This window comes from Podarcis cretensis (genome assembly GCF_951804945.1).
Source record: "Podarcis cretensis genome assembly, chromosome: 10".
Classification (NCBI taxonomy): Eukaryota; Metazoa; Chordata; class Lepidosauria; order Squamata; family Lacertidae; genus Podarcis; species Podarcis cretensis.
Window position 1 is genome coordinate 55,744,857 of NC_137179.1, and position 17,739 is coordinate 55,762,595.

Sequence of the window (17,739 nt, forward strand, 5' to 3'; positions counted from 1 at the left end):
CCCTAGCTTCCATTGGTGACACCCACCTAGGGGTTTTACTTTCCAACAAATCTTTATATCTAGTCCAAACGTTATACAATGCTTTCCTTACAATATGGTTTTTAAAACTTTTATACACCTTTACCTTGTCGTACCATAAATATGCATGCCAACCAAAACTATTGTCATACCCTTCCAGATCCAAAATGTCAGTATTCTCAAGAAGTAGCCAGTGTTTCAACCAGCAAAAAGCTGCTGATTCATAGTAGAGTCTTAAGTCCGGCAGGGCAAACCCCCCTCTATCCTTTGCATCAGTTAAAATCTTAAATTTAATTCTGGGCTTTTTGCCCTGCCAGACAAATTTTGATATGTCTTTCTGCCACTTCTTGAAACAGTCCATCTTGTCCACAATCTGCAGCGTCTGGAATAAAAACAGCATTCTAGGCAATACATTCATCTTAATAGTAGCGATTCGGCCTAACAAGGAAAGTTTCAGCCTTGACCATATTTCCAGATCCTTTTTAACTTCTGACCAACATTTTTCATAATTATCCTTAAATAAATTCACATTCTTAGATGTTAAGTTTACCCCCAGGTATCTTACCCTTTTTGTTATTTCCAAGCCTGTTTCGTTCTGAAAACTCTCTCTTTCTTCCATTGTTAAATTTTTTTCCAACACTTTCGTTTTTTGTCTGTTCAATTTAAAACCTGCTACTCGACCAAATATTTCAATTAGTTCTAATACTCTTTTAGTACTAGTGTCTGGCTGTTGCAAGGTCAATACTAGATCATCTGCAAATGCTCTTAATTTATAATGTCTAACTCCGACCTGAACTCCTTTAACCAACTGGTCCTTTCTGATCATGTTTAACAAAACCTCCAGGACTGATATAAAAAGTAAAGGGGATATTGGGCAACCCTGTCGTGTACCTTTTTCTATAGGTATTTCTTCTGTTACCACATTATTTACAATTAATTTGGCTTTTTGTTGAGAATATATTGCACCTATACCGTTTTCAAAACCTTGGCCTACCCCCATCCCTTGGAGATTCTTTTTCATAAAAGTCCAACAAATGTTGTCAAAGGCTTTCTCCGCATCCACAAAAATCAAAACTGCTTTCCTATTAATGTCAACGTCCAGCAGCTCCAAAATATCTATAATATTTCTCACATTGTCTGACATATGTCTACCTGGGAGAAAGCCTGTTTGGTCCTTATGAATCTCTTCTGCCAAAACTCTCTTTAATCTTTTTGCCAAAATGTCTGCAAAAATTTTGTAATCCACATTAAGTAAAGATATAGGGCGGTAGTTTTTGACCTGGTTCTTTTCAGTCTCTGTTTTCGGTATAAGTGAGATGAAAGCCTCTTTCCACGATTCAGGTGCCTTTTTCCCCTTCAAAATTTCATTGCAAACTTCCTTCAATGGTTGTATCAGCCATTCTTTCAGCATTTTGTAGTATTTGGCCGTCAGGCCATCTGGTCCTGGTGATTTTCCCAATTTCATATTTTGAATGGCACCCTCTATTTCTTGTTCTGTTATTTCCTCGTTTAAGATCCTTTTACTTTGTTCTGAGATTTTTGGTAAACCGTATTTTCTGATGAATTCTTCTATTTCTTGCTCGTTGGTTGGCCCTTGTGCATACAATTTCTTAAAAAAGCTTGCCAAATATAAAAGGGGAAAAAATTACTTAGCGGAGAACTAGTGAAAGTGCCTGTGGTCGGGGATTGGCTGTAACTTTCCTGCCAACCAGAAATACATTATACTAGCCATGACTGGCATGTGGTGATACGGTTGTGTGATTTGGATCACCATGCATGCTCAACTCTTTTTCCATCGGTCTCAAGAGACATAGGAGTGTTCCTCCAGGGGTCAAAGTCAAACTGCTGGAGAATCACAGCACCTGCTGTGGTTGCAGAGACTGGTAACTCAAAGCTTCTGTCTCCTGTATTGTTTTTGCTGTGTTAGCAGCACTGAAATGACCTCTCTGGGGCGCAAGCTTGGGCAGTGTGTATGGATGACCTGGGCTACCCAGATAGCAAGACTCTTGGCCTCATTGATGTGGCCCAAAGGAAATCAGAGTAAGATGCTAGGCAGGAGACATGCAAGGCATCACCCAACCACCTTAGGGACTCCCCTCTGTATTTGTATAGGGTTTAATTCTTAGCTTTCTCCTTCAACTCAGCCCACATGTACAGAGCAGGGTGGACAGTCTTTTTGATAGGAGCTTTCCCTCACACCTAAACAATTATAGATTTGTTCTGCCCTATATCAATATTTTAGATAGAATGTAAAATACTGAGAATGAAAAATAGCCCAATAGTGCAGCAGCCACTAGGAATTTCCATGGTGCAAGCCATGCTGAAATGAGGAGACGTTGCCCTAAGCTTACAGGTGTGTTTATCCACAATGATGGTGTCCATTCACTTTAATGGTGTTTATGTGGAAGCTATGTTTATTGAAAGACACACTACATAATAGATGTTGTGGGCACTGGTGTTCATTATCTCCAAATACCAGATCACTGCATCTTAGTTGTTAAGGAAGTGTCATCATTTTAATGGTATTATAAGCATGTTTATTAAACAGATATTGCTGTTGTTTGCCTGTTTATTATTTGTTGAAATATTTAACATAGCCTTCCAAAGCTATGTCCTCAAAGGCATTGTGTCGTTTCGTTTCCAGATAATGGTATTTATCATTTCTCTAGGTTGGATGAAAAATTCACTGTCAAAGTTGCTGATTTTGGCCTTGCTAGAGATGTCTATGATAAAGAGTACTACAGCGTACACAATAAAACAGGAGCCAAACTGCCAGTAAAATGGATGGCTTTAGAAAGTTTGCAGACTCAGAAGTTCACTACAAAGTCAGATGTGGTAATATGTCTATAATTATTTATGTAGCTCTTGCTGACTTTCCACATTTCAAAGCATTCCTGGAAATATTAAAGGAAAAGAATGACATGGTAGATTAATGCAAAAAGCTTGCAATCCTAAATCAGAACTAAGATTCAGCACTTTTAGCTTGAGGAATAAATCTGACTGGTTTTCTCTTTTTTGCTTTTGGGCACACATCCTCAAACCACAGAATTTTAGACATGACAGCCGTGGTTGGCAAAATTTTAGGACGCAGCCTGTCTGATGATCATACCCTCAGTCATAAGCAAACCAATTTGGAAGAAACCTGTGACAAACTTGATCATATTAGCCAATCTCTGAGGGTTGATCCATTTCCCACCACACACATCTTAAAATTCTGTTTTTCTGTTTGTAAGCTCCATAAACAGTAGAGGGACTTGTCCCAGCCTTTTTCACCATCGGTCCTTGTTGAGAAGTGTTGTGGATTCCAAACTGTGTGTGTTGCTTTCCTAGAGTCCCTCTCTTCACTTGAAATGTTACTCTGTTCTGGGTAGAAGTTCCCTTATGGTAGACATGACATCATTCAGTGTTGCCCAGCTCAGATGCTCAGCCAGCATGCCCTTTGACTATGCAAGATTGTAATTGGTTCCAGTTCCAAGTAGATACCCTTTACCAATAGTGAAGGGTTGTCCTGTCAAGATTCAGATTTCCATTGACCTGCTGTACTTTGCCCTATATTCTCAACTAGTTTTGTTGGTGTAAATGCTCTCAAGACATTTTTATATTTTAAAACTTCTAAGAATTTTCTCCAATGTATGTTGCAGCACGTAGAACTGAATAACCAGTGTGAAGACCAGCCTTCCCCAACAAGGTATCCTCCAGATATTTTGGAGGCCAGTGGCTGTAGCCCTGGATATCTGAAGGACTCTAGGTTAGGGGAAGGCTGGTGTACATCATTAATTTTCTTAACTTTTGGTTCTCTCTATTGTTTACAGCACAAAATTTAATTCAGCCATTGCCAACGTGGTGCCCTCCAGTCCAAAACTTCTGGATAGTACCAGGTTGGTAATGGCTGGTTTAATTTTTTGAAGGTTAAGCCCATAGTAAAATTTGTGTGTGTGTGTGTGTGTGTGTGTGTGTGTGTGCTATAGAAAGACCCAAGCTCTTCTTTGTTTTTTGTTAGTGGTCCTTTGGAGTATTACTGTGGGAGCTGATGACAAGAGGAGCACCACCCTACCCTGACGTCAACACTTTTGACATCACTATCTACTTGCTACAAGGCAGAAGGCTCTTGCAGCCTGAATATTGCCCAGATCCACTGTAAGGAAATGGTTTATAAAACCTTATACAAATATTGCCAAGTTTTAGGGATAATGCTCTATAGAGGATAATTCACTTTCCTTGTCTTTCAACTGCAGGTATGAAGTCATGCTAAAATGTTGGCATCCAAAGCCAGAACTGCGGCCAGCGTTCTCCGAGCTAGTTTCAGATATATCAATGATCTTCTCTACTTTCATTGGAGAGCATTACGTTCACGTGAATGCCACCTACGTCAATGTGAAATGTGTTGCACCTTATCCATCTCTTTTGTCATCGCAAGACAACATAGACAGGGAAGCAAATACATGACCAAGCACGTTTTTACCATCGTGGGGTGGGAAACCATAAATCGTGGCCAATGACTTTTTTTGTCTGTTGGTTTCTGTGAAGGCACTGTGTTTGTTTGTGTTGTACAAATTGCACTACTTTGAGGAGACAATTTCATGTTGCTGAAAGCTATGGATTTCTGTGTTGTCCAGATAAGAATTTTCAAGTGTGATGGACAACCGTAGCACCAACAGTGCTATTGCAACACCTAATCTAATGCCAGCTATCATTCATTTGTGAGCAATCTAGCTGCTGCTATAAATTACATCATGTACAGCAGATGAATTCATAGATTCATCAGTAACTCAGACTTCCAGGCACTTAACAAATGAGCTAACACTTGGTCAGCAGTCTTTTGCTGCCTAAGGTTGCAAACAGTTATCTCATCTCTATTGAAGATTTGTTTTGCCTGCTGTAGCAATTTGGCTGTTTTGAAGGCATACAGTGACCAAATGGGCATTTATCACATAGACCAGGGACCACAATTCTTGTTTTTGCAAAAGAACACAGTATACTAATTGAAATTATCATGTGATAAAAATATTGCAACAACTGGCATTCCCATTCTGCAACGAAGTTTAAAACTTAGAAGTCTCTGCAACCAGTAGGTTAAACAAATTTGTGGCCAACATTGCAGAGGCTTAAGAAATCAGCTGAGTAGTAACTCTAAATTTTAGCAACAATGGCTGTGTGTTAATCAAAGGATTTGCAGCAGGAGAAAGGAGAAGAGCGCGAACAAAGGAAAGGGGGGGGGGGGGAGAGAGAGAGATCAGCCAAACTTGAACCAAAAGGAGTGCAACTGCTGCTAAGCTGGGCATGCCATTGAGAAAGAACTGAAAATAGATTTTGACATAGCCCATAACTGCTTGATATATTTGACTGATTATATGGATTGTGACATGCCATATATGTCTTTAGAATAATGACCAAAAACGCAGGTTTTTAAAAACAGTAATTTAAATAATTTTGTAAACTGCTCTTAACTCTTGAGCATCATGTTTCGTTTCTGTTCCTGTGGAGTTCAGTGCATTCTACTGTATAGAATGTTTGACGTAGGATTGATAGCTAGTTTTGTTGGTGTAAAACCTTTCAAAGCATTCTATTTTTATATTGAAAAGTTTTATTTTTAATTAATCTATATATAAAGGTTTGCACTGTGAACACTTAAAAATATGTTACCAGCTTTTCATTCATAAGTTGTATAGAAGTTAAAAACTTGATTCTGTAAAAAAAACCAACAACTGTAAAGGCCAGGAGTTGACTGCATGCCACATCCACCCCAAGTGTTAAAATCCCCATTGCTGGAATTAAAAACAACAACAACCCTGTTCTAAGACCTTTGAGGAGGCGATGCTTATAAAGAATCCAATTATAAGGGAGATTTATTGTTCTTGAAAAGAGAATGCTACACTGAAAGATTTATGATGAAGTTGGAGTGGGTAAGCAAACTACTTGCTGATAATACTGGATTGTATTAAACTGCCACTTCCATTCCAGCAACAAATATTTCATGCGCGCTGAGAGCAATGTTAATTGTGAACTGCCTTAACACTGAAACTTCTGCTGCAGGCAAAAAGAAGAAAAGGAAGATCCTAAGGGGGTAAGGAAATTTGTGATGCCAAGGCTTAGCACAGTCATTCTAAACCTGTGTACACTTGCTTTGAGGAATGCAGGGAGATGGGGAATGTAACAGTTAGACTATTTATGAGGAGAAATTAATGTTGTGTCTGGGACACTTGTAAATAATACGTGATTCTTGTAGGGATTTGATGTTTGTACATTCATACAGTATACTTGCCAAAAGATGGATGGTACTTGCCTTTATAATTGTGATGGACCTAGCAAACTTAAAATAAACCTAGAAGTTTGTATGCTGGCTGTTTGTTTTAAGTATGCATATAGCTGTTAAAATGAGAGTGGCTTTTGTCCTGCCAAGCCTTGGAATCAGTAGGGCTATGGAGGGGAAGTGGAATGGTTCCCACCCCATAACCTGGACAGAGGAAGCGGGTGCCTTGCAATTTGAGACTAAAAAGAAACGGACAACTTAAGAACCCGATTCAATGTTGGGTTTAAAAGAAAAGAAAGTTTTCAGGTCCCCAATCCATGCACGTTTTACTTGGGAGGAAGCCTCTTTGACCTTGGTTAGGATTTACTTCTGAGTAACAATGGCAATTTTAATCTGAAATCTTAGATGCAGTACTGTGCCCAAAGGTCAGAAACTGCTTGTGTTTATGAAATTCCCTGTCGCAAAATGCGCCTAGAACAATGGGGAGTTTTGAGCACTGCCTTTACCCCGGTTGTTGCTGCTATCCGTCATTCCTTGGGCGGAGCTGATATCCCATCGTTGAGCATATTAGCTTATTAGTATAAGATGATACATTAATCTCTCGCAGCTAAACACCTTTCCTTTTCACCGATCAGAAAACAGCACATGAAGTGGAATCCTGTTGTAGACTGTGAACAGCAAAGGCCGTCAAGCCTTTCAATAGCGTACAGAACTCACGTCACCGAAGTGCAAGCATTGATTACTGCCTAAGGAATCACCATTCTTGGCAGCTTTAACAATTGATCTTTGAGTGTGTTAATTTAATTCAATTAAAAAATACCATCTTAATATTGACAGGACTGAGTGACGGTTTACATTGAAAGGGCGTGTGTGCTGTATACTTGACAGTGAGAAGAGATTAATTCAGTGTTGGTATTTCAAAGCATTGCTGATTTACATGTCTGTTTAGAAGTAGGTGCCATTGAGGTCAGTGGAGCACACTCCTGGGTAAATTGCTATAGGATTGTGGTCTTGTTGGTGCAGTTACATGAGAAGATTTACAGTTAGATATTTAGACTACCTTATTCACCTTGCCAACAAAGGTCCATATAGTTAAAGCTATGGTTTTCCTAGTAGTGATGTATGGAAGTGAGAGCTGGACCATAAAGAAGGCTGATCGCCAAAGAATTTATGCTTTTGAATTATGGTGCTGGAGGAGACTCTTGAGAGTCTCATGGACTGCAAGAAGATCAAACCTATCCATTCTGAAGGAAATCAGCCCTGAGTGCTCACTGGAAGGACAGATCGTGAAGCTGAGGTTCCAATACTTTGGCCACCTCATGAGAAGAGAAGACTCCCTGGAAAAGAACCTGATGTTGGGAAAGATGGAGGGCACAAGGAGAAGGGGACAACAGAGGATGAGATGGTTGGACAGTGTTCTCGAAGCTACCAGCATGAGTTTGACCAGACTGCGGGAGGCAGTGGAAGACAGGAGTGCCTGGCGTGCTCTGGTCCATGGGGTCACGAAGAGTCGGACACGACTAAATGACTAAACAACAACAATTCCAAAGTTTCAAGTGTGGCTGCTTGTACTGGACACACATCCTGCCCCCCCCCCCCGCCCCCCAGAACATAGTTTTCCAGTTGTACAGCATATGCAGAATGGAATGCAAGTGGAAATCCCCCTCCATTGTTGGCAATTAATTACACTGATAGTTTCAGTCTGGGACAGAGGTGAGGAACCTGTGAGACTCCATATGTTGTTGTACTCAGTGTCAACTAGCATGGCCAACAGCCAAGGGTGATGGGATCAACATCTGAAGGGGTTCCCCACCCTTGGTATTTTACCACGAACTTGTAAGCAGAAATGGAGCATATCCTGTTATGCGAATAACAGAATTTCCTGCAGTGTAGAAACAGATACAGGTGGTTATTCCTCAGCACCTAATCACAAAATGGCATCTGACTTGGCACATGAACATATGTGTTGTTATTCCAGCAAAGGAAAGGATATAGCAAGGTGTGTTCAGACACTTTATATCCACGAGGCAATGCAATTTGAACAAACTAACTTTGGGCATGCAGTTCTGGATTTTTCTGTAATTCTAAAAGTACCTCTGCTAATAACACACTCCCTCCTTTTACTAATTTTTTAAAAAATCATTTTTATTGATTTTCCAATAAAAACAGCCTATCAACATATCCAGATCATAATCCAATTAAAAACAATAAACTAAAATTTAAAAAAACGACAAAATTACAGTCCAAATTGTTAATTATTAATTTTTCCAGGCTCCCCATAGTCTGGACCTCTGAAGAATATCTCCAATATCTTCGTTCCTGCCTTCCTTTTACTAATTTTTAAAATGTTTTTCCATTAAAACGTAGCGGGAAACAGGTGGTTGCAGTGTGCTGATATGCACATGCAAATCCAAACGTACGTGTGCTTCAGCCAGTGAAGGCATTCCTTTTTTTTACACATGTTCAGACTACTTCCTGATAGTATTTTCAGTATGGGGGAATAATGTGCTTTTAAAATTATCTTCCTGATCAAAGGGTTGGGCTGCGAAGTGGCGACTTGCCACGTACCCTGTGTTTCATGTTCAAACAGGCATCTGAAACTGGGTGTTCCACAGGCAAACCAAACACTCCTTGCAGTGTGAAAGGTGATGACGCCTACATACTGCTTAGGCAGCCCATGCCTATAGGTCAGCTTGCTCCCCATATAAGTAACAAGGTAGCTGGGAAAGAAGCCAGGGGAGAGAAGAGCTACATATAAATAAAAATTAGAAGGCTGTTGCATTCTCTTTTTCATGGTCCCCAATCACTGTCTTGGGAAATGGGATCCCCAGAGGGCACTTGCTTTTACAAGGTTATCTGCTCTGTCTTTACCAACAGGGAATTATCCATTTACCAAAATGGTTGATACCTCTGATGCCACTGTAGGTATTAAGAAGAGGAATGTGGAATTAAAGAATATTTCAGGACCATACGTCACTCAACGGTTTGATCTGCAGGTACAGATAATGTGAGGTTTTAATTTTTTAAAAAATCAAATTGGGTGTGAATGTTGCTTAAACTACAGCTTTTCTTAGTGAAGTGTCAGCAGCAACTAATGTGAAAGGAGCACGGACTCCTCAAAAATTTACACCTTATAGGCATACAATATTCTGAAGATACATGCTAAGCAAGACATAGATACCCATGTACAAGTTAAATGTTACTTGTGTAAGTTGTGAAAGGAATAGACAGGTTTAAAAGGCCACTTTTCTGGATAGAAGAAACAGAAACAGGGGCGCCACCATATCCCAATTGAACTTGTGTCTATTTTACCCAGGAAAGAATGCAATAAATACATCTTTGTGCCAACGTACAATATGTCAGATGGCTTTAGAATAAAGGGAAAGGGTGGGAGAGGTGAGAAAATGAGGAACTCAAAAGCTTTTATAAACATAATTCTAGGAAACGGATGCTATAACAGATCTGAAAAGTAGGATTAGAATAGCAAAGCTATAGCACTTTTGCCAAAGGAAAGAAACCTCACTATTGTACAATTCAACCAGCAATATGTCTATTTTAAATGACTCCTCTACAGTATCCTTTAATTACAGCCACACCATTAGTTTATCAACACTGGTGTTTCACAGCACAAGGTCACCTATAATAACCCTGGCAACCACCAGAAAGCTATTTTCCCCTTCCCTCGGTGAATAAGTGTTGCGGTGGTGCTATCATTGCTTCAAAAGAAATCGCGTTTCCGCCCAGTAACTCCAGTGGCATTTGATCTGCAATTGGATTGAAGTTAAAAATTAATTACTCTTCCAACATATTGATTACATGGCTATAAACATAAAAGACGGAGCCTAGAACAATGTACACTGACCCTCTGTTGAAACAGCATGTTTGTTTTCAAAAGGAAACTAATTAAAAGCTTCAAAAACTGGTTTCCTTCAGGGATGAGGCAGAGGTGAAAATAAAACCAACAGTGCCATCTAGAGTATCTGATGCACTCTACTGAATGTACAGCATCTATCACAAATTGGCTCCCAACTTCAGCCTCTGCTTCCAAATATATATTTGATATTTAATTTGCAACCACATAAAATAGGAAGAGGGGTTGGGATATGGTGACTACAACCAATTTGTGTTAGATTTTTAAAATCCCTTCCATTAACAGCACATCAGCAGGTGTTTCTGTGAAGTCTACATAGCATGTGTATAGGATTATAAAAAGATCAGACAATGGGTCTGCACAGCTGGTGTGCCCCCAAAGGAAATGTGCAGTTTTATTTCTTTTTTGCCACACTAGCCCCTATCCCGGTCTTCCTACATGCTGGACTCAAAGCAGGTTTTTTTCTAAACTGAGACAAGCTATAGATGAACCATGCTAGGAAGGGAATGGCAAACGGCCACTCTGCTGAGAAAGGAAGGAAAATGAAGCAAAATTCATTGTATTGGCCCATGGATCTGGTTTCCACATAGGTACATAAAGCAGGTGGCACTGTGGGTTAAACCACAGAGCCTAGGACTTGCCGATCAGAAGGTTGGCGGTTCGAATCCCCGCGACGGGGTGAGCTCCTGTTGCTCGGTCCCTGCTCCTGCCAACCTAGTAGTTCGAAAGCACATCAAAGTGCAAGTAATAAATAGGTACTGCTCTGGCAGGAAGGTAAACGGCATTTCCGTGTGCTGCTCTGGTTCACCAGAAGCGGCTTAGTCATGCTGGCCACATGACCTGGAAGCTGTACACCGGCTCCCTCAGCCAATAAAGCGAGATGAGCGCCGCAACCCCAGAGTTGGCCACAACTGGACCTAATGGTCAGGGGTCCCTTTACATAAAGCTGAAAAAGGCACAGCTAAACCCCCATACTCTAATGTGTCTCTGCAGCTGCGGTTTTCCTGTGCCAGCTGCAATCTGATCCTGTTTTCCTTAAGACAGTTCAGTGGGGCAGCCAAGAACACTGCATAGGTTTGCAACCTTAGTGGCAGGCAAGGAGTGCTATTCCCTTTGAGATTAGAAATCTGCTTCTGCTCACCTTATTTGTATAGTCTCTCCTCCTTGGGACAATTGGTTGGTTGGCATTTCATCTGGGGATATCCTCTGGTGTTTTGATAGTTCTGCAGTGATTTAAAGTGTTGCAGACAAATCTGTAGAAGATGCAGTCTTAGATATTGTGGGCGAGGTCCCAACTAACTTATTACAATTTAGCTTGTATGGTACAAGTCCCATAGATTTCAACAGGAACTAAGCTAAACTAAGAGGCTGCAATCCTCTACATACTTAGCTGGGTAGAAGCACCATTGCATTCAACAGATCTTAGTTCTGAGTACAACAGCCAGGGATTATGGGAGTTGTCGTCCAAAACATCTGAAGAGTCCCACATTGAAAGTCACTGCCCATGAAAAGCTAGCATGTAAGAAAAGCAGGTTCTAGCCTAGCCTCTCCATTGTGTGGCTGCATTCAGAAGACATGTTTACCATTTGAAGATCACAGCCCAAAGTCCCAGAGATGGGAATAACCAAATGTGGAAATCATCAGGAATCTATTTGTAGCAGCTGAATGAGTTTATATGTATTATAAAATCTTTGCTGAGGAAAACAAAACCTGTTGGTCTTTCAATTGGTTGTTGGACATGCTTCTGTTTCCATCTAATTATACTTAAAAGATAGGCAGCTTTTGCTCATAACTAGATCAGACACAGAACCTTAACACATCTAAAACATGGAGCATGGCTGTGGCGATTTCTTTTAGTATTCATTTGATTCCTTTGTCTGGCTGCTAAAGCTGGCAGAAGCAAAGTAAGCATCATTTGACCTTTCCACTTGGCACTGGCTTTTGTCCTAAGCTGCTCTTGTGAGCAAATGTCTCCATTCTTGCCATTGCTATAATTGGTTTATGGCAGTCCTCTTTCAATTCACTCACATTCCGTTGAGGACTCTTGAGTTAGGGAAGACCACAATCACACAACAAAAGTTTTTGTGTTGTTTTTTTTAACCAACTATTTTGCCAAGAAAACAAGACAGAAACATCATTGCGTTCTCCTTTTTCTTTATTATTGGGCATAATCCACCCAAAATTAAGCATCTCTTGGCTCACAGATTGTACTGCAAGAACTAAGCACTTGGAATTTAATGCTCACTACATTTTGGCTACCTTAAAGTGATTTATTTTTGTTTGTTTTTATTTATTTTAGAACTTTCTATGTCACCCTTCACCTGAGGATCACAGGGAGGTTTACTATATATATATAAATACATAACACAGTAACAAACGAAACCAATAAAAATCCCTCATTTTAAAAAGCCATAGATTATTCCAATTAGCCAAAGGCCTGGGAGAAATGTCTTTGCCTGGTGCCTAAATATACATAATGAAGGAGACAGGCAAGCCTCCCTGGGGACAGCATTCTGCAGATAGGGAACCACCGCAGAAAAGGCCCATTCTTGTGTTGCCATCCTCCAAACTGTTAGTGGAGGAGGCACATGAAGAAGGGCCTCCAATCATAATCACAGGGTTTGGGTCTGTTCATATGGAAAGAGGTCGTTTAGGTACTGTGGTCCTAAGCCATTTAAGGCTTTTTAGGACAAAACCAGCACTTTGAATTGGGCCTAGAAACTAACTGGCCGCCAATGCAGTCGGGACAGAATTTGCATTATATGCTCAAAATACACATATTTATTGTCAGTGGTTTTGTAGATGCTCCCTCAGCCATGTAAAGTCACTTAGGTGAGCAGCTGTCTTGCCGTTGGGAGAAAATATATGGTCCAGTCACATGGACAGTAGTTCTTTCCAAAAGAGTTTTCACCAAAAATGTCTGGGTCAACACCTATAAATGATAATAAATATATCTGGAAACACCATTTCCAAGGTATCTGCAGCAGGTTGATGATACGCAGGTGAGAATACGCATCTTTTCTTCATAACCCCCACACTAAAATGTAACTCATGAGTAGGAGGATTCAGAAAGGGTTTCGGTGGGCAACTGGGCTACATTCTATGGGATGTCATTTTCCTTTTTATATTTTTAGCAAAATTATATTTTCTGTAGGATGCAAAATGCCACTTTGATAAAGTGTATGATCTGAAATACAATGGCAATACTTGCATTAGGTAAAGGTAAAGGTACCCCTGCCCATACGGGCCAGTCTTGACAGACTCTGGGGTTGTGCGCCCATCTCACTTAAGAGGCCAGGGGCCAGCGCTGTCCGGAGACACTTCCGGGTCACATGGCCAGCGTGACAAAGCCGCATCTGGCGAGCCAGAGCCGCACACGGAAACGCCGTTTACCTTCCCGCTGGTAAGCGGTCCCTATTTATCTACTTGCACCCGGAGGTGCTTTTGAACTGCTAGGTTGGCAGGCGCTGGGACCGAGCAGCGGGAGCGCACCCCGCCGCAGGGATTCGAACCGCCGACCTTTCGATCGGCAAGCCCTAGGCGCTGAGGCTTTAACCCACAGCGCCACCTGCGTCCCTAATACTTGCATTAGCACTGAACTAATCCACTAATGAAAACAAAAAGGAGTTCTCATCATCAGAAATTTGCAGCAGTTTCACAATCACCCTCCTCCATTGCCCTCTTTAAAGGAGGATAATCAATAGTGCACACCAGTAAATGATCAGGGCATCCAACATGAAATAGCTGTCAGTAGAACATGAGGCGCTTAATCTATAATTCACAGCCTGAATCTCTAGAACTACCACATAGTTCTCCAACAGTTTCTGATACTGATTCACAAGCCACTGATCTGCTGAGATGAAGATGCTGTGTGACTCCTTGTTGAGCTACCTGGTAAGGTAAAGGTAAAGGTACCCCTGCCCGTACGGGCCAGTCTTGACAGACTCTGGGGTTGTGCGCCCATCTCACTTAAGAGGCCAGGGGCCAGCGCTGTCCGGAGACACTTCCGGGTCACGTGGCCAGCGTGACATCGCTGCTCTGGCGAGCCAGAGCCGCACATGGAAACGCCGTTTACCTTCCCGCTGGTAAGCGGTCCCTATTTATCTACTTGCACCCGGAGGTGCTTTCGAACTGCTAGGTTGGCAGGCGCTGGGACCGAGCAGCGGGAGCGCACCCCGCCGCAGGGATTCGAACCGCCGACCTTTTGATCGGCAAGTCCTAGGCGCTGAGGCTTTAACCCACAGCGCCACCTGCGTCCCTACCTGGTAGACAGACCTAATTCTGTTTGCACAATCTGAAAAACACAGTGGAACACAGAAAGCCATCGGTCCATGTGGCTGTCTCCAAAATTTCAGACAGGGTCTCTCCCAAAGATCGTGGGTGTTGAACTTCAGATCTTCTGCATGCAAGGCAGAAGCTATGATGCCAAAATTCAAACCTAATTCATATCAGCTGCAGCATCCAAACATTGAGTTTTAACTGATAACCGTGGTTACCTGCAGTTTTAAACTCAACATTAGGAATTGCTATGTAGTATTTTGTGGTGTGTGTCATGATGAATTCATGATGTCATGATGAAGAACAGACCATCTGGATCAGATCAGAGGCCTATACATTTCTACAGATGCCTATAGAAAGCATCTTCCTCAAAATGCCAGAAATTTATTTCCCGGAACAAGTTGTAGTCTCTCTTCTCGGGACTGATTTCTATCAAATACATACACCATGCTGCAGTGAAACAGTCTTGCAGGCTGAATAGTGCTACTTTGCATCTGTGTCATAAGAAAAGCTGTATCAGCAGTGGACAGCCAACCCCTTCATGAAGTCTTGGAACCAAGGAAAGAAGGCAAGAGTCCACTCCTTTTATTTGTCCTGCCAGGAACTGGCATTACACAGGCAATAACTCTGAACCTAGGTTTTCCTTAGTTACCAACAGCCAATAGCTGTTGATAGACCTTTCCCCTTTCGAATTTCTCTGATCATTTAGCAGGCTTCTGCAACCTTTACAGTTGTCTACCCCTTTTGAGATGGGATAAACAAAACTCTGCTATATTCAGATTTATTGATTTAGGGCATGAGCCAAAGTAGCTCGTAAAACAAAAATGACACACATAAAAAAGCTTAGTTGTGTGTTGCCTTAAGTACATTAAGAATAAAGCCAAAGACCCATCTACTTCTGCATCCTGTTCTCACTGTGGGCAGATGCCTGTGAGAAGTTCGCAACCAGGACATGAACACAACAACACACACACCCCTCGCCAGGGCTCCCCTGCTGCTGCTGCTGCTGCTGCTGCTGCTGCGTCGTCTTTGGCGATCACTCGTAGCTGAGTAAGATTGTCTTCCATGAACACAGTTTTAAGAGTGAGTCCGTAAGTGACTGTGGAGGCCAATTCTGGATCCACACGTCCTTCCACAGTCTTGAGTTAGCACATCTTCAAAGCTCATGACACCTTTGGTAAAGGCTGTTCTCCAATTGTAGTGCTCGCAGGCCAGTGTTTCCCAGTTGTCGGCATAATGCTGGTGGTCACACAAAAGAGGTTTAAAGACTCTCTCAAGGCAAATCCAAAAAAAAAAAAAGTAGTATAAACACCGACAACTGGGAAACACTGGCCTGTGAATGCTCCATTTGGTTCCCCAGCAACTGGTATTCAGAGACATAATGACTCTGAATATAGTCATTATATATAGTCATCACACAGTTAATAGAAAAATTGTACAATGAGTTACATATCAGAAGTGTTCTTGTTTTGCTGACCACTGTAGCTTCCTTGTGGTGCACATAATGTTCCTATATAGAAATTAAGAAAAAAATTATGTGTGAAGCAACCTTCAACTTATTGCAAGTTTTCCAACTGACCCAAAGTTAATCGATATAGCAACTCAGTCTAGAGAGTAAGATGCACTTTGTAATCAAGTAGGGTTGGCAACCTTTTATTTTAAAAAAGAGTGAGATCCTACCTGGTTGGTGGGCTGCCAAAGCTAGCAGGTCAACACAAAGTTTACATCTGGAATTCAACGGCTTTTCATACCCAGATACTGATTATTTGGCAAACATAGTCTTACTGACCTGACAAGTGAAATACTGGCTGCTTTACAACCCTATATTTAACTCCACACGAGTGAACACGTCTCTCATGTTTCCCTCTTTAGTGGCCATAAATTATGCTGCTAATATAACAGAAACTAGTATTGTAACAAAACTATGTCTACTCAGAAGTAAGCCCTATTCAATTCAATGGGACTTGTTCCCTGATTAGTGGGGTTAGGATTGCGGATTAGGAGATTTAAGTGTATGGAAAACTGAAAATGCCCATGGATTTGCACACTGAAGGTTTAAGGGAGGGTGTTGGTTAACTTTTTAAAAACAGAAACGAAAAGAATTGCCAGTTTAAAATCTGTGTCCATCTTATCAGCTAAACCCAGATATCACAGAAAATGTAGCATGTGTGTATGAAGAGGCAGATTTTGTTTTCCTGCCAAAAAGGTGTGGTGTAAGAACAAATGACTCCTGGGGGAGACTCTTCTCATCCCTTGAGGACAGTGTTCAAAATTAGCCATGCACCAGGTGCATTTTACACCTGGCTACCAGCCACTTGCAACAAAGCAAAGATGCCTGAGTTCCAGAATGGTGCCTGACATCTCCACCAACTGAAGGTGCATGCCTGCGGATCATTGGATCTGGACACACTAATACCACATCCTGTAGAATTCTATCAGTTATATTTTATCTACACAATCAGAATGAAGTTCAGGAAACAAAATGCTTTTTCTGCACAGCCTGAGCAGGCAGGAGTGGTGAACAGCATTATAGTTAATTGTTGCAGCTTGTCTTCACTTAACCCATCCCCCTGCCCTGCTCACAATTGTGAAATATATTCTTATGTTATGAACGGTCCATGTCACCATTAAGAAGGTAGCATATATATAGACTGTCCCTGGATAACGTGGCTTTCCTTTTTTAAGTTCTCAAAGCTAGCTCGAGGTTGCCATCTGAACTAGCCAGATGTTTAACTAATAATCAATCACAGTCAGTTCATCATATGAAAAATAAGACTTTAGATCCATCTTGCCTCAAAATGGCAACTAGACATTCTGTTTTGGCAGCTGCAACCTTGGTTTAAAGAGCCAGTTGGGGCCTAGCCTATATATCTGACTTTCTAACACTGCTGGAGGAGAGGAAAAGCACCCTGCTGGAACAGACTACAAAGGCCCCAGAGCTCCAGCACCCTCTTCTTCTAGTGAGCCAGGGCCAGCCCACCCATGAGGCAAGGTGCAATGACTGCCTTAGGCCGCCAATTCAGTAGGGCAGCAGATCCCGATGTTGATATTTATTCCCGCCTTGCTCCCAATGTCAAACTTTCTTCACCCATTCTTTCCTCGTGAAGAGGAACAATTTTGAGGTCCCAACAGCAACAGACTCTCCAAGTGTCCCTGTTTTCTGTCGCACATTTACAGAAGCTCTCCAGTCTCTGATTTGTCCCACTTTTCCTTAGGATGTCCCTATTTTTCAATGGAGAAATGTTGGAGGATATGGAATTACGCAATCCCCGAGTCAAGGAGCTAAGTAACTATACAACCTTTATAAGACATCTGAAGGCAG

At 41.5% G+C, this 17,739-nt stretch overlaps 1 protein-coding gene across 2 annotated transcripts in view; it reads left to right on the forward strand.

Annotated features, from left to right (window-relative positions):
- The window catches only part of MET (MET proto-oncogene, receptor tyrosine kinase), a 100,236-nt gene extending 93,878 nt beyond the window's left edge, over positions 1-6,358 (forward strand). For both annotated transcript variants that reach the window (XM_079994063.1, XM_079994064.1), the window contains exons 19-21: positions 2,688-2,853; positions 4,019-4,155; positions 4,254-6,358. In XM_079994063.1, coding sequence (XP_079850189.1) covers positions 2,688-2,853; positions 4,019-4,155; positions 4,254-4,464 — 514 coding nt within the window. In that variant the 3' untranslated portion in view covers positions 4,465-6,358. The remainder of the gene's footprint in view (positions 1-2,687; positions 2,854-4,018; positions 4,156-4,253) is intronic.
- The last annotated feature ends 11,381 nt before the right edge of the window (positions 6,359-17,739 follow it).